The sequence below is a fragment of the Salvelinus namaycush genome, chromosome 15, assembly GCF_016432855.1.
Source record: "Salvelinus namaycush isolate Seneca chromosome 15, SaNama_1.0, whole genome shotgun sequence".
In the NCBI taxonomy this organism is placed as follows: Eukaryota; Metazoa; Chordata; class Actinopteri; order Salmoniformes; family Salmonidae; genus Salvelinus; species Salvelinus namaycush.
The window spans coordinates 21,059,906-21,087,107 of NC_052321.1; the positions used below are offsets into that span (position 1 = coordinate 21,059,906).

The 27,202-nt window shown below is 46.3% G+C and overlaps 1 protein-coding gene across 1 annotated transcript in view; it reads left to right on the forward strand.

The window, feature by feature from the left end:
- Nucleotides 1–24,997, forward strand: part of LOC120059984 (AT-rich interactive domain-containing protein 1B-like) — a 98,312-nt gene extending 73,315 nt beyond the window's left edge. The window contains exons 9-20 of the mRNA XM_039009061.1: nucleotides 5,717–5,878; nucleotides 6,028–6,237; nucleotides 6,559–6,769; nucleotides 16,136–16,274; nucleotides 18,399–18,577; nucleotides 19,361–19,487; nucleotides 19,565–19,684; nucleotides 19,781–19,856; nucleotides 20,004–20,928; nucleotides 21,062–21,192; nucleotides 21,406–21,525; nucleotides 21,733–24,997. Coding sequence (XP_038864989.1) covers nucleotides 5,717–5,878; nucleotides 6,028–6,237; nucleotides 6,559–6,769; nucleotides 16,136–16,274; nucleotides 18,399–18,577; nucleotides 19,361–19,487; nucleotides 19,565–19,684; nucleotides 19,781–19,856; nucleotides 20,004–20,928; nucleotides 21,062–21,192; nucleotides 21,406–21,525; nucleotides 21,733–23,340 — 4,008 coding nt within the window. The 3' untranslated portion in view covers nucleotides 23,341–24,997. The remainder of the gene's footprint in view (nucleotides 1–5,716; nucleotides 5,879–6,027; nucleotides 6,238–6,558; nucleotides 6,770–16,135; nucleotides 16,275–18,398; nucleotides 18,578–19,360; nucleotides 19,488–19,564; nucleotides 19,685–19,780; nucleotides 19,857–20,003; nucleotides 20,929–21,061; nucleotides 21,193–21,405; nucleotides 21,526–21,732) is intronic.
- The last annotated feature ends 2,205 nt before the right edge of the window (nucleotides 24,998–27,202 follow it).

The window sequence follows — 27,202 nt, forward strand, 5'->3', positions numbered from 1 at the left end:
GGCAGCTCCGGACAGAGAGACAGCTCTGGACTGAGGGGCAGTTCTGGATAAATGGCAGCTCTGGGCTGAGGGGCAGCTCATGACTGGCTGACGGCTCTGGACGCTCATGGCTAGCTGACGGCTCTGGACGCTCATGGCTAGCTGACGGCTCTGGACGCTCATGGCTGGCTGACGGCTCTGGACGCTCATGGCTGGCTGACGGCTCTGGACGCTCATGGCTCGCTGACGGCTCTGGACGCTCATGGCTGGCTGACGGCTCTGGACGCTCATGGCTGGCTGACGGCTCTGGACGCTCATGGCTGGCTGACGGCTCTGGACGCTCATGGCTGGCAGATCCTGTCTGGTTGGCGGCTCTGGCAGATCCTGTCTGGTTGGCGGCTCTGGCAGATCCTGTCTGGTTGGCGGCTCTGGCAGATCCTGTCTGGTTGGCGGCTCTGGCAGATCCTGACTGACGAATGGCTCTAGCGGCTCCTGACTGACTAACGGCTCTGACGGCTCGGGACAGACGGGCGGCTCTAATGGCTCGGGACAGACGGATGGCTCAGACGGCACTGGGCAGACGGATGGCTCAGATGGCGCTGGGGAGACGGATGGCTCAGATGGCGCTGGGGAGACGGATGGCTCAGATGGCGCTGGGGAGACGGATGGCTCAGATGGCGCTGGGGAGACGGATGGCTCAGATGGCGCTGGGGAGACGGATGGCTCAGATGGCGCTGGGGAGACGGATGGCTCAGATGGCACTGGGCAGACGGATGGCTCAGATGGCACTGGGCAGACGGATGGCTCTGGCCGGATGAGGCGCACTGTAGGCCTGGTGCGTGGTGCCGGAACTGGAGGCACCGGGCTAAGGACACGCACCTTCAGGCTAGTGCGGGGAGCAGGGACAGGGCACACTGGACTCTCAAAACGCACTATGGACCTGGTGCGTGGTACCGGCACTGGTGGCACCGGGCTGAGGGCACGCACATCAGGAAAACCGGTCAGGAACGTGACACTATTTATCATTGTAAATTAAAAACTCATGCCCCAAATGAATGTATAGATAACAGCAATGGAAGAGGGTGAAAGGATGTTCTGCTCCAGTTGTCAGAAAAAGGAGTAGGTGTACTAGTTAGATTGTGGGATGACATTAGGCAGATTGTGGGATGACATTAGACAGATTGTGGGATGACATTAGGCAGAGTGTGGGATGACATTAGGAAAATATTCTCCAGTTCTAGTCCCTAGAGAGAAAAACTATGGAGACAGACAGAGAGATATTAGTCAGTGCTGTCTAATTGTAATAAAATGAAGCCTGTATCTTTGTGATGTCTGTCCTCAGATATGGAGAGCTGCAAAAGCCTGTCTGTAGATGAAGAGGTCCCAGTGAATGTCCCAAGAGACTGCTGGCATATCCTTGTATGCCATGAGTTGTATGTGTACTTATGTTAGTAAATGTTTTATACAACATTACAGTTAAAAGTCACACATAAGGTAGGCTACAAACGTATTACAACTGTAGCAGGCCAATCCTTCTCCTAGAGGTATGCTGGGTATGCAGGCTTCTGTTCCAGCTCAGCACTAACACTCCTGATTCAACTTATCAAACCTAATGAGTTGATAATAATGTGTATTATTGCTGTACTGGAATAGAAGTCTGCTCACTCAGTAGATCAGGAAGTGGAACAAGGTTGGCCACCTCTGGTAGGGACTGTCGTGACGTGGCTATCATTGATGTGACAACTGTTATTTTCTTAAATCAATTAACTATGTTTAATTATTAGACATTATTAAATTAATCATGTAACAATTAACTCATTAGCAATCTTGGGGCACCACGGGAAAAGTTAGTTTAATGAGTTAGCGTTTCCCGAATTAACTCAAGAATATATCAGAACATATCTTTATCATACCAGTCATCCATTAATCATTATTACCTCATATCAGTTTCATTCTGAAAGTCGTTGACTTCATAAATCTACACGAACCCTAGTCTAAATGATGATTCAGCGATACACAAATTGGCTTAATTATTGATTTACTAACTAACTAAAGAATCACACAGAAATACATAAACACACACAGTATAGGTTGAATTGATTACTAACATAATGCAATGAAAAGTCTCTAGTGGAATAACCCGATATGACGGCTTGTTACAGAATGAAAGGGGGGGGGGGGAGAGCGGGAGAAACAGAGAGTGGGCTTATTGTACATACATGTGGAAAATACGCTCATCGTAAATATGGATATTTAGCACCCTAACAACCACTCATTCGGATGGATTTAGAAATGCAACACATATTTACACTTGTATGTCTTTGTCGTCTCTTTTGGAATCGCCGGTCCGTCTATGGGGAGTCAGTTCGACAGAAGTCTCTGATTTGTCCACCAGAGGTCACAATGTCCTTTGTAGTTGTAGTAGTAGGCTTCTTTGTCTCAGAGTGTTCATTAGACAAGATCCTTCAGAGGTGGTCTTTGGTCGAGTTTACTAGACTAAAGTACTTAAACAGCTGCAGACTGAATGTTCCTGTGTAGTCTAGAGAGTTTCTATCCATTTCAGCGTATTCAGCTCGCGCTGCACGTATACTGGTCTAATATGTTAATTCTTCAGCGAGTCCTTTTATGCACTCGCCTTGGAGGACGGTTCCATCACGTTGCCACAATGGCTGTGCTCACGTTGGCGTGGTTACTGACTTGGCAAAAGTTTATATGAAGAACAATGATCTCATTTAGAAGGCTAAAATCACATTTAATCTTCTCACAAATAGTTTCAAATTTAATCATATAAAATTACAACATGTAGATGTAAATCTGATAACTGGGACGTATACATTTGTAGAGTTACCATTATCTTGTAATACCATCCTTAATGACCTCACAAAACAATACACTTTTGACATGATTGTTTGGATCCCCACAAACCATTTCCCACATTTTTTATGTTACAAATATTGTTTCATTATCCACTTTTGGATGTTGGAGTTTAGGCAGCCGATTCTCTCTCTACACACATCATATTCCTTTGTTCAATACTGCCGGGCCAGAGAGAGAAAGTTTACGACTGGTTGTTAAAGTTATAAAACTGGCCCACTTCCCCCCTTCCTCTCTGGTGGGAGAGAGGGGGGGCTCTCTTTTATCCTCACCCTGGAAGGAAAGTCATGACAGGACTTTTTTGTTCACCTAGAAATTATGCTTTAGTAATAGTAGCTTACTTATTACTAAGATGTCTAACATTTACAAACAAGTTAGATTATTTGTACATTTTGAAATAATATTTTAATTAATTTAATGTTGATTCATTGAAGTGAAGTTTTTTAACTTGTTTTAATTTTTAACTTAAAAACAATATTCAAGAAGAACTCGTGTCAATGTTCATTCATCACAGATCGCAATTTTGCAATAAAAAGGTGTGAAGGGGATCTGTCTCGAATTTGCTGTGTTACTTTGTTGCTTTCTCAATTTAACATTACATTTTTGTCCAGATGTGAGCTCTCCAATCGGTTTTATTTGATTGTCACTCTGTCTCAGGATATCAGCCATGTGAACCCATTTTGCAGCTTATCTGTAGCGGGGTGCGTAATTGTCGGCAGAGAAGTCAGGCGCAGGAGAGCAGAACTGGGTAATAACCAGAGATTTATTAAGCAAAACCAACGGCATCCAGAACAACAAGATAAATGGGCACAAAAATAACCCGTCATGCGCTCACGGGGAATGTGCACAAGCACTACAATAAACAATCCCACACAAAGACATGGGGGGAACAGAGGGTTAAATACACAACACGTAAATGAGGGAATAGAAACCAGGTGTGTGGAAAAACAAGACAAAACAAATGGAAAATGAAAAGGGGATCGACGATGGCTAGAACACCGGCGTCACCGACCGCCGAGCGCCGCCCAAACAAGGAGAGGACCCGACCTCGGCGGAAGTCGTGACATTATCATAATGGCATGCGTCACCAATGCAGCCATAGGCCTACAGTATGATGGCATTACTGGCTTAATGAACATGTGCAATCAATGTGCCCTTGTCATTGTACATCTGAAGCAGAGAAAAGCTAAACTGACACATCAGTTGTATATTGTTGAGCTAGCTATATGTTCTCAATTTAAAAAAGTATACCAGTAGATAATGTATATGAGGCTAACCATAAGCGAGATTTTCTACATTATTTTTCTGACATGAAATTGTTCAGTGCAAATGCAACCCTAGGTACAGTACTGTACATGAAAATAAGGAGCTGACCATTTGTAGGGTAATTAAAATGTCAAAAAGGAAAATAATGGGGCATGGGGAGCGTTGTAATTATACCTTGTTTATTTGCTGAGAATGATTTTAGAATACACAGACAAAATCAGAAAGTCAATGGCATGGAGGAAGATTGTAAAGATGTTGTTGTTGATGGTGGTTCAAGAGAGATATGTACAACAATGTTTGCAATTCGAAGCCACAATTTCCTTTACCCAAAGTACCCGGTCATGTGTATGTAGGCCTATGTATTTTACAGGAAGTGAGCTATCATCATCAATGTCATGACACAAGTATAATGAAAGAGCCATAAACTATAATATATTAACATTTTATTGTTATGATACCATAATCGAATTGGTAGCATATTACATTGGAAATGCATGCTTAGTGAATCATTACCACTGTTGTAATGTGTGTTACTGGTACTTTCTGGGCAAATTTTACAATGTAATTTACTCAACACATTCACAAATGCTGGGTTTGATCCCATTTTTGAGGTTTAGGTTGATTGAGGTTCATAACTAGTTAGCAGCACAAGCAAACATTGTTATGCAAATCTCTCTTCACCCACCATCAACACCAACAGTCTCTGCAATCCTCTTGGCCTTATGATTTTGTCTCTATATTCTACACGCTGTGTGATCTAGAACCTAAAAGGGTTCTTCGGCTGTCCCCATAGGAGAACCCTTTGAAGAACCCTTTTTGGTCCCAGGTAGAACACGTTTGGTTCCAAGTAGAACCGTTTTAGGTTCGAAATATAACTCTTTCCACAGAAAGTTCTACATGGAACCAAAAAGGATTTTACCTTGAACCGAAAAGGTTTGTCCTAAAATAACCCTTTTAGAACCCTTTTTTCTAAGAGTGTAGCAAAGCAAAATCATACAGAATTGGAAAACCAGACAGAGCGATGATTGGCTTTCCTCCATCTCTTTTGGTTGTGCATGCCCGGAACTAATGACACGCAGAACTATCTTTCATGAACGGAAGACTTTCAAGCAAACATCTGCTCCTCACTGGATTGGTTAATTGCAGCGGTGGCCGTGTTCAATTTGCATAAAGTAGAGCAGTGCTGAACTTTTTCTACCGCTCCGCTAGCAGGGTTCCCGCCACTCACCTTCCCACAATCCCCTGTGCATTGCTCCTCGTGCTCTTGTTGAAAATGAATGGGGGCGGAACTTTGTCTGGCGAATTTGGAAGTGTTGGAAACCCTACATAACACTCAACAAGTGCTCACCCTTGGTTTTTGTCCTCCTTTTCTCTTTCTCTCTTTCTTTCTCTCTCTCTCTCTCTCTCTCTCTCTCTCTCTCTCTCTCTCTCTCTCTCTTTCTCTCTCTCTCTCTCTCTCTCTCTCTCCATATATATATATATATTTATATATATATATCTCGCTCGCTCTCTCTGGCTCTCTCTCCCTCTGTCTCTCTCTCCCTCTGTCTCTCTCTCACTCTGTCTCTCTCTCTGTTTCTCTCTCTCTCTGTTACAGGATGGGCACAGTGGATCCCAGTGTGTCTCCCAACCCACCACCCCTGGTGCCATGCTTGTCCCCTCTCCCCTGTCCCCCAGCCCAGCCAGCCTGTCCTCTTACCATGGAGATGACAGCGACAGCATCAGCAGCCCCGTCTGGCCAAAGACTCCCTCCAGCCCTGTATGACACGCCTTCTTACATTTTAACCAATATCTTCCAATGTTTTATTTCTTGTTGTTTTTTTCATGTACGATGACTGATTTCAGTAGTTGTGTAAGTTTGCAAGGTTGGAGCTAATTCCATATCTCTCTCCACCTCTTCCGACTCAGAAGCTCAACTCGTCCACCATGACTAGCGAACGAATCACGCGCCTGTATGATATGGGTGGGGAGCCGGAGAGGCGTGGCTGGGTGGACCGGTACCTGTCCTTCATGGAGGAGAGGGGTACACCTGTCCCCCAACTTCCCGCCGTGGGCAAGAAGCCCCTGGACCTCTGCAGACTCTACATGGCTGTCAGGGAGATAGGGGGCCTGGCCATGGTGAGAGACAACCACTGGGTTCATTTCATTATGTCTTACAGGACTGAAATATACTGCTTTATGTCTTACAGGACTGAAATATCAGTGCTTTTCTCATGTATTGCTGGACTGAAATACCGTGGCGCTATACACTATCGATGTGGTTTATTAGACTTGTCAATATCACTTATTTGGTAGTAGCTTTGAAGTGGGGCAAAGCAAATGTTTAGTAGTTTCAAGCCAGGAAACATACAGTGGACTAACATGCCATTGTATTAATGCTTTCCTGTTTCCCTTCCCATCCTTCCTCTCCTCCATACATCCTCTCCCCTCCCCTCAAAGGTGAACAAGAACAAGAAGTGGCGTGAGCTGTCCACCAATCTGAGTGTTGGTACCTCCAGTAGCTCCGCCAGCTGTCTGAAGAAGCAGTACATCCAGTACCTGTTTGCCTATGAGTGTAAGGTGGAGCGAGGAGAGGACCCGCCGGCCGACAGCAACACTGGGACTGGGGGGGGAAACAGGAAGCAGGCCAAGGTGCAGCCACCCTCTCCTGGTAAGGACCGGCACTGACACTGATGATGATGATGATTGTGATGATGATGGTGGTGATGATAGTAATGATTTACATTGTATCAGGTGAAACTGTACTGTATGCCGACTTCAATGCACCAGCAAGACAGTCTTACTAGATGGGAGAATGTGTGCCTTTTCTCGGACTGGTATGGTGTCTTGGAATAGCATTTTGAACATAATTAAAAACAAGCAAGTTACAGCACCTCTAAGCAGAGATGTGGCTTGATGTGATTACTGTGTTAAACATGTTAAGTCATGTAATTCTGGTTTACGCTGCTATGCTATTTATAAGACAAAGTTTTTGATTTGCATGTTGTCCCTGACACTGTGTTTCTAAGCACAATTACGGTGCCCAGCTAAGGAGAGAGAGCTGGAGCGTGAAGGTCACATCTCTAATTCAGAGTGGTGATGAGAAGAGTGACCTACCCTGCTTTTGAAATAGAACATCAACACCTCAGCTGCCTGAGTCACACCAGATTGCCTTTACTAAAGGGCTGGAGAGGAGTACCTACCTTCAGCACACACACACACACACACACACACACACACACACACACACACACACACACACACACACACACACACACACACACACACACACACACACACACACACACACACACACACACACACACACACACACACACACACACACACATAGACACACACCTACTCAGGCATATGTCTTCATCCCAGCCTCTTAGACTCTTGATGTAGACATAACATTCTGATATGAATATTTACCTTCATTTTGAGCCAGGTCAGTCTATTTACTGGAACATACACTAAAATAGAATATACTGTAAGCTGAAACAGAATTAAATATGTGTACATTTAAGAACCAGAGCAGTCGCTATTACCTCCACTTACAGTAGATGACATAGTGCTGTGTGATTGATTGAAGTGGAGAGAGAACCATGTCCGCACTGTGCTCTTACCACAGATGAGACCTCATGTTGGCCCGATCTGTCTATCTGTCTATCTATCTCTAACACCTACTAACGATCCCTCTATCTATCCAGCCATCCATCCTGCTCCCAGGTGCCTGCCTGGCTGCCTGCTTCACTGACCATGTCAGTGAAGCAGGCTCCATGTATAGCTGACAGCTAGGTGATGATGTCACAGAGTAGAGAAAGCTGTTGAGCAGCAAAGAGGAGTTGTTGGGAGGGAGGAGTCGGAGGAGGGGAGGGGGATCCCCCTGAGATTGATTCATGAGGGTGGAGTAATAGATATAAACAACACTGACCTCCAGTCAACCTCTATTCACTCTGACACACACCTGTGAGCCAGCGCTTTCTGTCTTATGTCATCAACCTTTACACTCACACACACGTGAGCCAGCGCTTTCTGTCTTATTTCATCAACCTTTCCACACACACACCTCTCTCTCTTCCTCTCGCTCCCTCATTTCTCTCTCTCTCTCTGAATGTAGAATAAAGGGCACTTGAGTTCACGCTGTGTAAATGTCCCCTCCCTCCCTCCTAGTGTTGCCTGCCTGTCTACCTGTCTTTCTGCCTGCCTCCTTCCCAGTGTTGTCTGTCTGCCTGCCTGTATGCCTATCTGTATCTCTGTCTGTCTGTCTGCCTGCCTGTCTGCCTTACTTTCTATCTGCCTCCCTCCCAGTGTTGTCTCTCTGCCTGCCTGTCTGTTTATATGCTTGTATGCCTGTATGCCTGTTTCAAATCAAATGTATTTATAAAGCCATTTTTACATCAGCAGATGTCACATAGTGCTATACAGAAACCCAGCCTAAAACTCCAAACAGCATGCCTATTTGTATGTCTGCCTGCCTGCCTATTTGTCTGCCTGTCTGCCTGCAGCATCTGAGGGATAGGAATGCTCTTAACCTCCAGTAACCACTGGATCCATTGTTTACTTTCTGAGTTGCTTGGCTATGGAGCAGAGGAGATATCCTGGAGAGAGGAGAATCCCAAAGACCCCCCCCATGCCCTCTCCTTTTCTCCCCCTCTGTCCCTCGCTCCCTCTCTCCCAGCCCCACTGAAAGCATCAGTCTCTCTCCCTCTCTTTCCCTCTCTTTCTCTCTCTCCCTATAGGTTAAGAGCGCTGGACCAGTAACCGAAGGTTCAAATCTGCAGTTCTGCCCTTGAGCAAGGAAGTTAACCCCCGACAACAACTGCTCCCATCCCTCAGATGCAGCAGGCAGACAGGCAGACAAATAGGCAGACAGGCAGACAAATAGGCAGACAGTAGGACAAATAGGCAGACAGTAGGACAAATAGGCAGGCAGGCAGAAAAATAGGCAGACAGACAGACAAATAGGCAGGCAGGCAGACAGACAAATAGGCAGGCAGACAGACATGCTGTTTCGAGTTTTAGGCTGGGTTTCTGTATAGCACTTTGTGACATCTGCTGATGTAAAAATGGCTTTATAAATACATTTGATTTGATATGAAACAGGCATACAGACATGATGACGTGGATTAAGGCAGTCTCCCGCACCTCTCTGATTCAGAGGGATTGGGTTAAATGCAGAAGACACATTTTGGTTGAATGCAGTCAGTTGTGCAACTGACTAGGTATCCCCTTTTCCTCCTCCCTCCCTCCCTCCCTCCCTCCCTCCCTCCCTCCCTCCCTCCCTCCCTCCTGTTGTGGCGGCAGGGGGTATTGTTGAATAATTCAGAAGTAGTATGAATTTTTTAAGCCATTCTTTATTCCTGTTAGAGGCGTGCGGTGCAGAGAAAGGCCATGAAGGCTGTTTCAGAGGAGCTGTTACACTAAACGCTCATTCACATATCCAGCATCTCTTATCTTCTAAAACTAGCCATCATGTTTTCTTTCATTCCTACTTCATACATGCCTTTTTCCTCTTTCGCTTTGTAGGGTCTTCATGTGTAATGCGGCGTGGCATTACATAGTTTCCTGTGTTGTTACAGACCTTCAATAATTTAATATTCCTATGCGCTGAAAAATTCATAGCCATGGCATCATATAATTTATGCATCATATGGTATGATACTAGCTTTATATCATTCTAGCTACCTTACCCCTGAGTGAAGTGTAGCATGGCCGGGTCTCTGGTACAGTAGTCTGTTACTCTCTCTGATATACTGTAGGGAGTGCACAATACAGTATAGTACAGTACAGCCTGCATGTGGGTGAGCCTCACCCTTACAGACACCCTCCCCCCTTTCTGTTTTAACTACAGTTGTGCCCTCAGGCATAACCTCCACATAAACCCCTCACTGAGTTCACCCTGCCAAAAATGGAAAACGATCTTCAAAAAGCTGAAAAATAAAACTCTCCACAGCGACTGCGGCAAGTGTGGCGCTCTCCAATGAGCTATTCCCACAGAGAGGCCTTCTCTTCCTCCTGTTTCCCTCTCTTCTTCCTCCTCCCCCTTCTTCTTCTCTTCCTCCTCTTCTCCTGCTCCTTCTTAGCAGTCCTTGCATTCCCCCTCTACTCTCGGCAGGCAGGTGCTGAGGCTCGTGTTAATGTGTGGTGGTTAGTGAGCAGGGTTAGGGAGTATTGGATTACATGTGATAAATTACATGTAAGGGATTACAAAAAACGGTAACTGTAATCCCTTACGTTACCAGCAAAAATATTGTAATCAGATGACACTTTTGAAAAACTAGATGATTTCTTCAAGGATTACTTTTAAATTTGGAAAGGATGTTTGCGGAAAAAAAATCTTTGACACTTCTCTGTTTTCTTAATAACATTCAAATCAGTATTGAAAAAAGGCACAAGAGTAAGTTTGTACCACCTAGGCATTTCTGACCACAACTCAGAGACCACTAGTCTGACACACCAAATGTGTTTAATGGATCGCGGGGAAAGAGCAGGAATAGGCTTTTATAGGCTACAGTCCAAGCTATGTCTTCCAATGGTGCGACTGCTGTCGGCATACAAAGATTATCCAACTTGAATAAACGCTTGGAGGTAAGGATGAGAGCAGTGGGGTAGTCTATGCCGATCTGGATATCACTTATTATTAATATCTACGTAGCACATTGATGTGAATCACACTGCTGCTCTCTCATTTAACTATTTGCACCTTACGGATTGTGGTTGTTGTGGATGGCTGTTCACAAATCTAAATGTGTATTTGAACCCAATAATGGTTGAATTCAAGAAGTTTAAGCTGCCTATCAATCATTGTTTTTGAAACCAATGGGCAGCCAGTGAAAAATGCACTCTTGCAACAGCTGCATAATGCGGACTGTACTGTACTGTACTGTTTACTGTACTGTAAACTTTAACTGTAACGGCTGTCGAAGTCGTTCTCCTCCTCAGACGAGGAGGAGCATGGATCGGACCAACACGCAGAGTGGAAAGTGGTCATATTTTAATGAACGTAAAACAGAACACTTACACATACAAAAAACAACAAACGTGACAAAACCGAAAACAGTCCCGTGTGGTACGAACACTGACACGAGAACAAACACCCACAAAACACACGTGAAACCCAGGCTGCCTAAGTATGATTCTCAATCAGGGACAACGATTGACAGCTGTCTCTGATTGAGAATCATACCCGGCCGAACACAAACATCCCAACATAGAAAATCAAACATAGACAAACCCACCCAACTCACGCCCTGACCAACTAAATAAATACAAGAAAAAGGAAAACAGGTCAGGAACGTGACATTAACATTGATTTATCCTGCAAAAGAAGTCGTTCAATTGGTAACATACATTTTTGTCTTCTTCTAATGCCTCTTAAGGGGAAAGTAATCTAAAAGTAACTGAATGTAATCAAATTATGTTACTGAGTTTGGGTAATCCAAAAGTTACGTTACTGACTACAATTTTGGACAGGTAACTAGTAACTGTAACGGAATACATTTAGAAAGTAACCTACCCAACCCTGTTAGTGAGATAGGCCCCAGCGGGCCCTCTGATAGGCTAAAAGGAGTTGGGGCCTCACATACAGTGCCTTCGGAAAGTATTCAGACCGCCTGACTTTTTCCACATTTTGTTACGTTACAGCCTTATTTTAAGATGGATTAAATTTTTTAAAAATCCTCAGCAATCTACACACAACACTCCATAATGACAAAGCGAAAACAGTTTTTTAAATAATTTTTAGCAAATGTATTAAAAATAAAAAACAGAAAAACCTTATTTACATAAGTATTCAGACCCTTTGCTATGAGACTCGAAATTGATCTCAGGTGCATCCTGTTTCCGTTGAACATCCTTATTTTTTGTAACCAATTGATAGTTACAGTCTTGTCCCATCACTGCAACTCCCCTATGGACTCGCGAGAGGTGAAGGTCGAGACGCCATGCGTCCTCCGAAACACGGCCCTGCCAAACCGCACTGCCGCTTGGCACACTGCTCACTGAACCCAGCCGCACCAATGTGTTGGAGGAAACACCGTCCAGCTGGCAACCGATGTCAGGTTGCAGGAGCCCAGCCCGCTACAATGAGTTGCTAAAGCACGATGGGACAGGGAAATCCTGGCTGGCCAAACACTGGGACAATTGTGCAGAGCATAGATCTCCCGGTCACGGCCGGCTGTGACACAGCCTGGGATTGAACCCGGGTCTGTAGTGACGCCTCAAGCACTGCGAAGCAGTGCCTTAGACCGCTGCACCTCTATTGATCATCCTTGAGATGTTTCTACAACTTGAGGTCCAGCTGTGGTAAATTATATTGATTGGACATGATTTGGAAAGGCATACACCTGTCTATGTAAGGTCCCAGAGTTGACAGAGCATGTCAGCGCAAAAACCAAGCCATGAGGTCGAAGGATTGTGTTGAGGCACAGATCTGGGGAAAGACACCAAAAAGCATTGACAGTCCCCAAGAACACAGTGGCCTCCATCATTCTTAAATGGAAGAAGTTTGGAACCATCAATATTCTTCCTAGAGCTGACCGGCCGGCCAAACTGAGCTATCGAGGGAGAAGGGCCTTGGTCAGGGAGGTGACCAAGAACCCGATAGTCACTCTGACAGAGCTCTAGAGTTCTTCTGTGGAGATGGGAGAACCTTCCTGAAAGACAACCATCTCTGCAGCACTCCACTAATCAGGCCTTTATGGTAGAGTGGCCAGACAGAAGACACTCCTCAGTAAAACGCACATGACAGCCCGCTTGGAGTTTGCCAAAAGGCACCTAAAGACTCTCAGACCAGGAAAACAAGATTCTCTGGTCTGATGAAACCAAGATTGAACTATTTGGCCTGAATGCCAAGCGTCACGTCTGGAGGAAACCTGGCACCATCCCCGGTGAAGCATGTTGGTGGCAGCATAATGCTGTGGGGGTGTTTTTCAGCAGCAGGGACTGGGAGACTAGTCAGGATTGAGGGAAAGATGAACACAGCAAAGTACAGAGAGATCCGGAGTGGCTTCGGGATAAGCCAGGAGTGGCTTCGGGACAAGTTTTTGAATGTCCTTGACTGCCCCAGCTAGAGCCCGGACTTGAATATCTCTGGAGAGGCCTGAAAATAGCTGTGCAGCAATGCTCCCCATCCAACCTAACAGAGCTTGAGAGGATCTGCACAGAATAATGGGAGAAACTCCCCAAATATAGGTGTGCCAAGCTTGTAGCGTCATAGCCAAGAAGACTCGAGGCTGTAATTGCTGCCAAATGTGCTTCAACAAAGTACTGAGTAAAGGGTCTGAATACTTATGTAAATGCGATATTTCTATTTTGTATTTTTTTATAAATTAGCAAACATTTCTAAAAACCTGTTTTTGCTTTGCCATTATGGGGTATTGTGTGTAGATTGATGGGGGGGGGAAACAATTTAATACATTTTAGAATAAGGCTGCATTCTAACAAAATGTGGAAAAAGTCAAGGGGTCTGAATACTTTCCGAAGGCACTGTATGTCACCCCTGTCCTTGGCCATGGTGGTGGCATGGTTGTTACATTTACATAAGGGAAATGCTGGAAACAGGGAATTTCAGGGTCATATGAAATGACTAAGAGGTTTTGTAACGATATTCGTCTTCGGATGAACAGGAAGGATCGGACCAAAACGCAGCGTGTTCATGCTTTATTGAAAAACTGAACACTAAATACAAAATAACAAAGTGAATAAACGAAAATCGAAACAGTCCTGTAAGGTGCTACAACACAAAACAGAAAACATCTACCCACAAAACCAACATGGAAAATGGCTACCTCAATAGGCTCCCCAATCAGAGACAACGAGAAACAGCTGTCTCTGATTGGGAACCAATTCAGGCCACCATAAACCTACAAACCCCTAGACCATACAAAATCCCCATAGATAAACAAAAACCCTTGACAAGACAAAAACCCCTAGACAATACAAAAACTAAACAAACCACCCTTGTCACACCATGACCTAACCAAAAAATAAAGAAAACAAATATAACTAAAGTCAGGGCGTGACAGTACCCCCCCCCCCCCAAAGGTGCGGACTCCGGCCGCAAAACCTAAAGATATAGGGGAGGGTCTGGGTGGGCACGGCTCTGGCGCGGGACGTGGACCCCGCTCCACCTTAGTCTTGGCCCACTTAGGTGGCGCCTCTGGAGCGGGGACCCTCGCCGCCGACCCCGGACTGGGGACCTTTGCAGCGGGCCCTGGACAGGAGGGCGACTCTGGCAGCTCCGGACAGGAGGGCGACTCTGGCAGCTCCGGACAGGAGGGCGACTCTGGCAGCTCCGGACAGGAGGGCGACTCTGGCAGCTCCGGACAGGAGGGCGACGCTGGAGGGTCCGGACTGGAGGAAGACTCTGAAGGGAGGAGACGCAGAGACAGCCTGGTGCGTGGGACTGCCACAGGGCCCACCAGGCTGGGGAGACCTACAGGAGGCCTGGTGCATAGAGGAGGCACCGGATAAACCGGGCTGTGGGGGAGCTCTGGTGCGCAGCCTTGGCACCACTCCTCCAGGCTGAATGCCCACTTTAGCCCGGCCCCTCCAAAGTGCAGGCACAGGTCGAACCGGGCTGTGGGGGAGCACTGGAGATCTGGTGCTTACCGCTCGCACCTCTCCATTAGGCTCAATGCCCACTTTCGCCCGGCACGGGCGGAGTGCCGGCATAGGACGAACAGCACCCTCCCAGCGCCCCGGAGACACAGTACGCAGAGCCGGCGCAGGATACCCTGGGCCGAAACGGCGCACCGGAGACCAAACACGCTGAGTTGGCACAATCCGCCCTGGCTGGATGCCCACTCTCGCATGGCACTTGCGGGGGTCTGGCCTATAGCGCTCCGGGCTATGATCGCGCACTGGCGACACTGTGCGCTTCACCACATAACACGGTGCCTGACCAGTACTACGCTGCTTCCGGTAAGCATGGGGAGTTGGCTCAGGTCTATCGCCTGACTCCGCCAATCTCCCCGTGTGTCACCTCCCCCCAAAAGAATTGGGGGGCTGCCTCTCATGCCTGCTGCGCTGCCTTGCCTCATATCACCGCCTCTCAGCTTTCGCCGCCTCCAGTTCTTCTTTCGGGCGGCGATATTCCCCAGCCTGTCTCCAGGGTCCCTTACCGTCTAATATCTCCTCCCAAGTCCAGGAGTCCTGAACCCTCTGCTCCTCGTTACCACGCTGCTTGGTCCGTTGGTGGTGGATAGTTCCGTAACGATATTCGTCTTCGGATGAACAGGAAGGATCGGACCAAAACGCAGCGTCGTAAGTGTTCATGCTTTATTGAAAAACTGAACACTAAATACAAAATAACAAAGTGAATAAATGAAAATCGAAACAGTCCTGTAAGGTGCTACAACACAAAACAGAAAACATCTACCCACAAAACCAACATGGAAAATGGCTACCTCAATAGGCTCCCCAATCAGAAACAACGAGAAACAGCTGTCTCTGATTGGGAACCAATTCAGGCCACCATAAACCTACAAACCCCTAGACCATACAAAATCCCCATAGATAAACAAAAACCCTTGACAAGACAAAAACCCCTAGACAATACAAAAACTAAACAAACCACCCTTGTCACACCCTGACCTAACCAAAAAATAAAGAAAACAAATATAACTAAAGTCAGGGTGTGACAGGTTTTGGCCTGGGAAACCCCTCTCAACCCCCTAACCCCCGCTCCTCAGCTCCCCCCACGCTAAATCTGCCTGGTCTCTATACACTAAATAGGACATTTCCTATTAATTTATAACCAACTGTGTGTTCTATCTCTCTCTCAAATGTTCTCTCTTTCCTTGTATCTCTCTCTCCTCTCTCCATTTCTCTCTCTCAATTTCTCTCTCTCTCTCAAATGTTTATTACAGGCTGCTACACATGAGCACGGTGGTGCATGACAACTGAGGGTTGAATGTTTATGTACTGTAGGGTTTTGACCCAGTAAAGGTGATTTTAAAAATGTTCCCCCTCTCTGCTCCCCCCTCTATCTCTCTCTTTCTCTCCCTTTATCTTTCATGCTTTCTAACAGCTAACTCAGGGTCCCTTCAGGGCCCCCAGACCCCCCAGTCATCAGGCAGCAGCTCCATGGCAGAGATGTCAGGTGACCTGAAGCCTCCCACCCCAGCCACCACCCCCCAGGGACAGGTCACCCCCATCCCAGCCAGCAGGTATACCATGATCCCCTCTTATTCAAGCACTCTCACTGCTGAGAGTGTATGCGACTGTGTTTGTATGTATACATACCATATATATCCTCTTTACCTCAGTTAGTATCACTGTACGTACAGTGCCTTCAGAAAGATTTCAGACCCCTTGACTTTTTCCATATTTTGTTAGGTTACAGCTTTATTTTAAAATTAATTAAATCGTTTTTTTTCTCATCAATCTACACACAATACTCCATAATGACAAAGCAAAAAGAGGTTTTTCAAAAGTTTTGCTAATTTATAAAAAGAAAATGGAAATATCACATTTACATAAGTATTCAGACCCTTTACTCTGTACTTTGTTGAAGCACTTTTGGCAGCGTTTAAAGCCTGGAGTCTTCTTGGGTATGACGCTATAAGCTTGGCACACCTGTATTTGGGGAGTTTCTCCCATTATTCTCTGCAGATCTTCTCAAGCTCTGTCAGGTTGGATGGGAAGGGTAAATGCACAGCTATTTTCAGGTCTTCCCAGAGATGTTCGATCGGGTTCAAGTTCAGGCTCTGGCTGGGCCACTCAAGGACATTCAGAGACTTGTCCTGAAGCCACTCCTGCATTGTCTTGGCTGTGTGCTTAGGGTTGTTCTCCTGTTGGAAGGTGAACCTTCGCACCAGTCTGAGGTCCTGAGAGCTCTGGAGCAGGTTTTTATCAAGGATCTCTCTGTACTTTGCTCCATTCATTTTTGCATCGATCCTGAGTAGTCTCCTCGTCTCTGCCGCTAAAAAACATCCCCACAGCATGATGCTGCCACCAACATGCTTCACCGGGGATGGTGCCAGGTTTCCTCCAGACGTGACGCTTGGCATTCAGGCCAAAGAGTTCAATCTTGGTTTCATCAGACCAGAGAATCTTGTTTCTAATGGTCTGAGAGTCTTTAAGTGCTTTTTGGCAAACTCCAAGTGGGCTGTTATATGCCTTTTGCTGTGGAGTGGCTTCCGTCTGGCCACTCTACCATGAAGGCCTGATTGGTGGAGTGCTGCAGAGATGGTTGTCCTTTTTGGAAGGTTCTCCCATCTCCACAGAGGAACTCTAGAGCTCTGTCAGAGTTACCATCGGGTTCTTGAGTACCTCTCTGACCAAGGCCCTTCTCCACCGGTTGCTCAGTTTGGCCGGGCGGACAGCTCTAGGAAGAGTCTTGGTGGTTCCAAACTTCTTCCATTTAAGAATGTGTTCTTGGGGAACTTCAATGCTGCAGAAATGTTTTGGTACCCTTCCCAGATCTGTGCCTCGACACAATCCTGTCTCAGAGCTCTACGAACAATTCCTTTGACCTCATGGCTTGGTTTTTGCTCTGACATGCACTGTCGACTGTAGGACCTTATACATACAGTTGTGTGCCTTTCCAAATCATGTCCAATCAATTGATTTTACCACAGGTGGACTCCAATCAAGTTGTAGAAACATCTCAAGGATGATCAATGGAAACAGGATGCACCTGAGCTCAATTTCGAGTCTCATAACAAAGGGTCTGAATACTTATGTAAATAAGGTATTTCTGTTTTTTATGTTTAATAAATGTTCAAAAATTAATAAAAAAAAAAAAAAAAAGATTTTCGCTTTGTCATTATGGGGTATTGTGTGTAGATTGCTGAGGAGTTTCTGTTATTTATACATTTTAGAATAAAGCTGTAACGTAACAATGTGGGAAAAGTCAATGGGTCTGAATACTTTCCGAAGCACTGTATATTAAAGTGTCTAGATCAGTTGTGTCAAACATACGGCCCACGGGCCGGATCTGGGCAATGAGGGAGTCCAATCCGGCCCGCGGGTGGTTAAATGTGAACTGTGGGGGAAACAAACTCAATATTCTTTAAATTGACTAAAACCTAATGAAAACTGTGTAGAAATGATAAAGGACCTTTATTCATACAGTTTCTTGACCATGTCCAGCTTGCTAATAATCACCCAAAATAAATTCCAAGAACAATGGACTATTTTTAGCAAATTCTGACAACAAGGAAATATAGCACCTTTTCAATGTGGCCCTATGGACCTCGTTGAAGACCGAATGCGCCCCCCCGGGGAAAAATGAATTTGACAGCACTGGTCTAGATCCACACCTTTTACCCCTCTCCTTCTATCTCTAGGAGCAGTGTTGTGAGTGTGCAGGACCCGTTCTCTGAGGTGAGCGACCTGGTCTTCCAGAAGCGTAACTCCCTCCCCCTGGGGGGCTCTGGGGGTGTGTACCAGCAGGGGGTCAACATGCCCCCTAACATGATGATGAGGATGCAGTACGAGAAGGACCCCTTCGTTGGCATGAGAAAGGGTGAGTAGACCATGAACCCAGGCACTGGCACAGACTTACCACCATACAGTACACAGCAATAAGCTGATGAGTTGTACAAACATGGCAAATGCAGAGCGTAGTCCTACTGCGACATTCTCAGAACTTTTTAAGAACATCACGCCAGACTAAATTGCGTGTGACAACAATATATATATATTTTTTAAACATTCTTGTAATGTTTTACAGGAATTACAACTAGAAGTCCAGCAGTGCGATGGGCACTTTGTGTACTCTACTAGGGTTGTTAGTTGCCTGTCTGAGCACATGTCTGTGCCGGGCAGGCTGGCTGGTGGTTTACAGAGCGGGGGACAGATACCTGTGTTTTACTGGTATGACTGGAACGTCAAAGCTGTTTGTCAAAGGCACTTTGCATGTATTAGTCACTCTGATGTCATTGTATGTCTCTCGTCCTAACTTCATCTTTCCATTTTCCCTTTTTTACCTATGCTGTTTTTCCCCCATCTTTTGGGCAACACCTGATTTGACTGACTGTTCATTGGGATTGGTTCACCTCTGAGAGCAGAGGATGATTGGAGTTTGCATGCTGGGTTCTGAGAAATGTTGTCTCTGAGTGAATAACATAGCTGGGTTGTCAGCACAGGACATTACAGGATCTCCTGATCATGCTGAAAGAGATTATTTATTAGTAGGAGACTAGTGCCACCTAGTGAATAAACCATTACATCAACAACACTAGAAATATACACTGTGTTTCCAGCATATTGTCCATTCATACTGTGTTCCTCTGGTCATTCTCCACAGTGGCAGGAGGGGAGCCCTACATGCCAGGCCAGATGACCAGTGGTGGCATACAGGATATGTATGGCAGGTCTACATCAGGCATGGGCCAGCGCTCCCAGTACCCATATGGACCAGGCTACGACAGGAGGTAAGCAGTTTAGAAACCAATTCTGCCTTGTTTACATGTATTCATGCAAACTGAAGGCTTGACTGTCTGTCTTTCAGACCAGACCATCTGATGGGGATGGAGGGGAGCATGGGCCCCCCCGGGAACCAGAGCAACATGGGACCTTCCAACAGCGAGGGCAGCATTTACTCTCCCAACAGATACCCCTCCCAGCAGAGGTGAGGAGCACCACCATCCACCATAATAGTGTTTGTGTTGATGTCTAGAAACTTCCTTTCTGTTCATCAGCGACTAATTGATTTCCTCCTCTGCAGACACGAAGGCTACGTGCAGCAGTACCCTGGCATGTCATATGGAATGCACCCCTCAGGGATGTACCCTCAACAACAGGTGAGAGACAGACACACTAAGGAGCTCATTGAGCAGGCCTCGTGATGCAGGCACAGCGGAGTTTAGTTTAATGATTGGTTTAGTATTGAATGTTATTGGAATAAAATAATCACCTTGGAATCTTTTGCTTCTCCACATGGCTACAAGCGCCCCATGGAGGGCATGTACGGGTCCCCAGGCAAGAGACATGAGGGGGAGATGTACAGCCCCCCAGCAAAGAGACATGAGGGGGAGATGTACGGCCCCCCAGCAAAGAGGCATGAGGGGGAGATGTACGGCGCCCCAGCAAAGAGACATGAGGGGGAGATGTACGGCCCCCCAACAAAGAGACATGAGGGGGAGATGTATGCCATGCAGTATAGGGGCCAGCAGCCTGACATGTACAACCACTACACCACTGGTTACTCTGGACCTGAGAGGAGGCCCATGCAGGGCCAGTTCCCCTACCCTTCCCCCTATAGCCGAGAGCGCATGCAGGCCTCTGGCCAGGGGCAGCACCCCCAGCACCCCATGGGCCCCCAGATGATGTCCGGGGGGCCACCCTCTAACAACGGAGTGGAAGGACCCCAGGGGCCCAACATGTGGCCCTCCAGGACAGACATGGGTTATCCCTACCCCAACAGACAGGGGGCACCCTCTCAGGTACCGCCATATGGTCCTATGGGGAGAGGAGATGATTTGGAGGGCCGACCCATCCAGGATGGTCAGTGTCTTGGGCACGGAGGCCATCGCCAGTCCTCCTACATGTCAGGTGGTATGACCCCCATGTCCTCCCGCCAGCCCCCCTCTGCATACCAGACCTCCCCCTCCATGGCCAACCACCTGCCCCGAGCCCCCAGCCCCGGCTCCTTCCAGCGCTCCATGGAGGCACGCATGTCCCCCAACAAAGCTGTCTTTATGGGCTCCATGAAGATGCCAGGCAAACCAGGGATGCCCATGCCAGGGCAGGGTAATGGGCACCCAGGCCAAGTCGCACCTAACCTGCTAAGAGATCTCAACTACCCTCTAGGATCTGTAGAGGCCACCATGCCCGTTTTCAAGCCACGTCGCAAAATTACCTCAAAAGACACTGGTAAGAGATCTTTCTAATGTCTTTCTAATGTCCTGTAAAGTCAAACTAGCATTGGGATTATGGTGATCATCTTGATATCTGTGACAGGTATTAATTACAAACCTTCCTCCTCTAACCCCTGTCCTCTCCACAGGAACCCCAGAGGCGTGGCGAGTGATGATGTCTCTGAAGTCAGGTCTGCTGGGTGAGAGTACGTGGGCCCTGGACACCATCAACATCCTGCTGTATGATGACAGATCTGTGGCCTCCTTCACCCTCACACAGGTAACTGGAGACACTCTACACACTCTTCTCTTACTATCGTTCTTAACCATACCGGGATTGAGTCTTGATGTCACTCTGAAATTATTTACATTTAGTCATGCTTGACAGTTCTCCACCCCAACACAAAGCAACACATCTTTATCAGAATACGCTGTAGATAATAAGGGACGCTAAAGTGCTCTAATGCCATTTGTTATTTTGTTGTGTCTGCAGTTGCCTGGCTTCCTGGAGCTGATAGTGGAGTACTTCAGACGCTGTGTGATGGAGATCTTTGGCATCCTGGAGGAGTATGAGATAGGGACCATCGGCCAGAAGACCCTCCTTGGGGCTGAAGCCTGTGACCAGGGGGAGGAGCTGACCTCTGAACCTGAGATGGACTGTGAGGCCAGCCAACCAGAGCCTGAGCAGGAGCAGGAGGTGGAGAGGGGGGAGACGGAGAAGGGGGAAGTAGAAAAGAGGGAGGAGAAACCTGTTGACATCACAGAGAAAATGACAACGGAAGGGATGTCACCCCCCAGTGCAACGGAACCAGCCCCTGAGGGAACGAAGGAGGAATCTGAAGCCGAGATGAAGGTAAAGAAGGAGGAGGGGGAGAAAGAAGAGGAGGGGGAGAAAGAAGAGGATGGGGAGAAAGAAAAGGGGAAAGAGAATGAGGAGAGTGAAAAGCCAACCGAGAGTAAGGAAGCCTCAGCTGAAAGTAAGGAAGACTCTCCTTATCAGGCTCCTTCAGAGCACGAGCCAAGGCCACAACAGGCCAGCAAGTACGATAAATTCCCCGTCAAGATCCTGCACAAAGAGGACCTGATTGAGGACATGACAGAGCAGCTGGGCCACGTGACAGAGTTCACTAGCGGACTGCTCCACTGGCAGGCAGGCGGGGGTGATTCCACCGCCCACATCCAGGCCCACTTTGAGTGCAGGGGAGAGCACCCTGACAGGATGGAGGGAGAGAGAAAGGAATGTGCCAGTCTCAATAAAGAACAGGACACACAGGGGGGAAAGCAGACAGAGAAGGGTATCACTGCCACCATCGATGATATACTGTGTGCCCGGTTAGGGGCTTTGTCAGAGGGCCACCCTACCCACTCTGCCCCCACCTACCCCTTCAGACTGCACCAGGGAGGGGGCCACCAGCACATCACCCTGCTAGAGGACGAGCCCCGCTGTCTGGACGAGGCTCCCCTCTCCACGTCCTCCCCCTGGCAGGACTCCCTGGCCAAACGTTGCCTCTGTGTGTCCAACATCATCCGCAGCCTCTCCTTCATTCCTGGGAACGACTCAGACATGTCCCGTCACCCAGGCCTGGTGCTGATCCTGGGCAGACTGCTGCTGCTACAGCACCAGCACCCAGAGAGGAAGAGGACGCCCCCTAGCTACCAGAGAGAGGAGGTGCAGGAGCGGGGCCTGGCCTGCAGTAAGGACGAGTGGTGGTGGAACTGTCTCGCTACACTCAGGGAGAACACCTTGGTCACTCTGGCTAACATCTCTGGCCAGCTGGACCTGTCCCTCTACCCTGAGACCATCTGCCTGCCCATCCTGAACGGCCTGCTCCACTGGATGGTGTGTCCCTCTGCCGAGGCCCAGGACCCCTTCCCCTCAGGCACCCCCCACTCGCCCCTCACCCCCCAGAGACTGGTGCTGGAGTGCCTTTGCAAGCTGAGCATTCAGGACAACAACGTGGACCTGCTGCTGGCCACGCCGCCCTTCAGCCGCCAGGAGAAGATGTACGCCACCCTGGTGCGCTACGTGGGCCAGCGTAAGAACCAGGTGTACCGCGAGATGGCCGTGGCCACCCTATCCAACCTGGCTCAAGGAGACTCTACGGCAGCACGTGCCATCGCCATACAGAAGAATAGTGTGGGTAACCTGATGGGCTTCCTGGAGGATGGAGTGAGCATGGCCCAGTACCAGCAGAACCCCCACAGCATGCTGCACATGGCCCACCACCCCCCCATGGAGCCCCCCAGCATTAACATGATGTGTCGGGCTGCCAAAGCTCTGCTGGCTATGGCCAAGGTGGAGGAGAACAGGCCAGAGTTTGTCCTGTATGAGGGACGAATCCTGGACATCTCCATCTCCTCTGTGCTCAACCAAGGGGTGACCAGCATCATATGTGAAGTACTTTTTCAGTTTGTAAAAAAATTATGACAGCAGGGTAGACGGACCTGAGCCAAGAGACAGACAGAGAGACGATGAGAGGAACACGTTATTCTGTGGTTTTATATTTTTATTTAAATGAAATGGAAGAACTTTTTTTTTATATATAAATATATATATAGCTCCTCTGCCCCCATTAACGCTTTGGTTTTGGGATTTGAAAGATGATTTTAATACAGATATTTAATACCTGCTGTTGTTTAAGTGTATATTGTTTGAATACTTATTTTTCCTTTGTTTTCTTTTGTTTAACCAAAGCTGGTGCCAGATTTTGGAGAGGATTCTTTCATTTCATTTTTCTCTTTTGAAATGTTTTGGAATTGTATAAATGTTCATATCTTTATTGACCGTATGTGGTTTGTTTTGTTTACAAAGATCATATTTATTTAAATTGTGAAAAATATTGTAGATAAAACTTAACTTGCCAAACTTTCAGAAAAAGAGAACACTGATTTTAAACAAACATGTAAATGTTTCAATTGCAGGAGAAAAATGTGCAATAGGCCTAGTGCAAGTTGTCTGTTCATGGCACTTGCAATATGTAATTTTGACCATGGGTAGGCAGTGTTGCATCAGCCAGTTAGAAAAAATTGAAAAGATTGTCCTCATTTTAACAGTGTCAAATGTTTGACTTGCTTCATTGTTGTCAATCATTGCTACTACATCCGGGAGTCAAGTTTCACAAAAGAACAGTATCTTAACCACTTGTGTTGCATTTGTTTTATTTCCTTTTTAACTCAAGTTGGCACTATGTACTGTATATACTGTACTGTATATACTGTACTGTATATACTGTACTGTATATAATGTACTGTATATACTGTACTGTATATAGACTGTTGTACATTGGAACCACTTTCACTTTTCTTTGAGTTTTGGTTGACTACATTCACTATCAAAAAAAGTTTCAGATTATTACAACGACTTTTTATTATTGGTGAGATTTGTTATTGTTATTATACATATTTTGTTATTGGGGTCAGATATTTGAACCTGGAGGTTGTGTAGGTCTCTGTATGTATAACGTTCCTCTACGCATTGTACTATAGCTTCAAGCTGATCAAAACAATATTTGGTGATCAAATGTGAAAGTGCCAGGGTCAGGGATAACTAGCTGAGGTTACAGAACTTGTGAATATATTTATTTTATTGTATGTCCTCCATTCATGTAAATGGGTATATTTTTGAGCCAAGACAATGTAGTTCAAAAATAAACCTCAGAAAAGAACCCACAACACACACAAAATATGACAACTTATTGTAAATCTGCCTTTTTTCTTCTGACTCATTGACTGTCTTTGACTTGATATACATATTTATACTCTGTGTTCCAGCATGTTATGAATAAAATGTACACTGACTATTTGAGAGCTTGGGACTGTAACGTTCTATCTGCAAAAAGAGCGCACACTGGTGACTGTAACTGTGCTGCTAGCAACAATTGAATTACGCTTTTTTCCAACGTTTAGTGACAACGGCCCTATTCAACGGGTGTTCGTAAATTCGTCAGTTATTCTGTGCCCTGGCACACTCTGAAATTGGAGTAGATGAACAGAGTGAATTTACAAACGCACCCTGTATAGCTAGAGAACATTGAACAGAACAAAATGTTGATCAAATTGGATATAGAACTTTATAGTCCCAAGCTCTCATATTGTTAAAGGCCCAATGCAGCCATTTTTATCTCAATATCAAATCATTTCTGGGTACCAATTAAGTACCTTACTGTGATTGTTTTCAATTAAAATGGTCAAAAATAAACAAAAATAGCTTCTTAGCAAAGAGCAATTTCTCAAGCAAGAATTTTGCTAGGACTGCCTGGAGGTGGTTTGAGTGTGGAGAGGAAAACTGAAAACTACCTGTAATTGACAGAGAGGTTTGGAACTATCTCTCTTATTGGTCTATTAATTAATTAACCGCCTGGTGATTTCAACAGGCAGGCCAAAACTCCATCCCACCAAAACAGTCTGAAATTTCAGGCAGTCTTTTCAAACAGTTCTTACACTTAAAGGGCATTAAGTGGAGTGTGCGGAGGAGAGGGGTGACATGGTTAAAATCCAGGCGGGCTGCAACGTTCTGGATAAGTTGCAAGAGTTTGATGGCACAAGTGGGGAGCCCAGCTAACAGCGAGTTGCAGTAGTCCAGGCGGGACAGGACTGAATTAGGACCTGCACCGCTTCCTGTGTGAGGCAGGGTTGTACTCTATGGATGTTGTAGAGCATGAACCTGCAGGAGCGGGTCACTTTTTTGATATTTGCAGAGAACGACCGGGTGTTGTCCAGGGTCACGCCAAGGTTCTTTGCACTCTGGGAGGGCGACACTGTGGAGTTGTCAACCGTGATGTAGAGGTCTTTGAGCGTGCAGGCCTTCCCTGGGTGGAAGAGCAGTTCCGTCTTGTCGAGGATGAGCTTGAGGTGGTGGGCCGACATCCAAGTTGAGATATCTTCCAGGCACGCAGAGATCCGTGTCGCCACCTGGGTGTCAGAAGGGAGCAAGGAGAAAAGTAGTTGAGTGTCATCCGCATAGCAATGACAGGAGAGACCATGTGAGATTATGATGGAGCCGAGTGACTCAGTGTATAGAGAGAAGAGGAGAGGGCCTAGAACCGAGCCCTGGGGGACACCAATAGTGAGAGTATGTGGTGCAGACACAGATCCTCTCCACGTCACCTGGTAGGAGCGGCCTTCCAGGTAGGATGCAATCCAAGAGTGTGCATAGTCATCATGGACAACTTTAGCATTTGAGCTAATTAGCAACTTTTCAACTACTTACTACTTTTTAGCTACTTTTCAACAACTTAGCATGTTAGCTAACCCTAACCCTAGCCTTAACCCCTTTTAGCCTAACTCTTAAACTTAACCTTAACCCTTAGCCTAGCTAACGTTAGCCAGCTAGCTAACATTAGCCACCTAGCTAGAATTTGTAACATATCATACGTTTTGCAAAATCATAATATATAACATTTTTATTTGTAACATATCATACGAAATGGGTGATGGACATCCACTAATTAATGCATACTATACGAAATGTAACATATCATACTAAATGGAGTGTCTCGGATTTACGTACAGAATAATGCGAAATGCACTGAGACCAGGTTGCATTTTCCTGACCTGAACACTCACCAACCACAATCACAATCATGATGAAATTGGATGACATGGTGCTGACTGCTCTATGTGATTTAGTTCACGTTCTCTGTATGTGCAGCATGCCCCCTCTACCTAGAGGGAATGAGGACAAGACACTTGACTTCACCTCAATCATTCCTTGTCCACAACATCACTGATAAGTGTGGGGGTCAGGTAAGCAAAACTGCCTGTACTTTGGAGTTGATCAGTCTGATAGAGCCTCAAACGGACAGAGAAAAAACTGTTTTCAAGCTTACCCTCTGTGGTTATTTATTGCTCAAATAAAGCATTTAGATCTTTCCCAGAATTGTAATTTGGCCTCTGGATGATAGTTGATGATCTTATTTTGAACTGCCTTAAGAACACCATTCCAGTTACTGACATGGATGGTCTCATTAGATGTCATCATCTCATTTCAGGTTTGATTTTAAAGGGACGATTATAAGGCTTCTTATGCAGAGCCAAACTGGGGAAGCAGATAAGAACCCACAGTATATATTTTTCTATAATAGTGCCTCTGAGGTACTTCGTATACCTAAAACGTCCTTCCTTACAATTCTCAAACTACTGTACCTGTCCTTTGGCAGTCTGTGTTGATTGTTTGTAAGCAGATTGTCATGTTCGAATGAAATACTATGATTCAGAGCACCACTTAAGATACCTTAGTTCAGAATGTAGAACATGGCACAGATTGTGTCAGAACGTGGGTAGTTGTACTG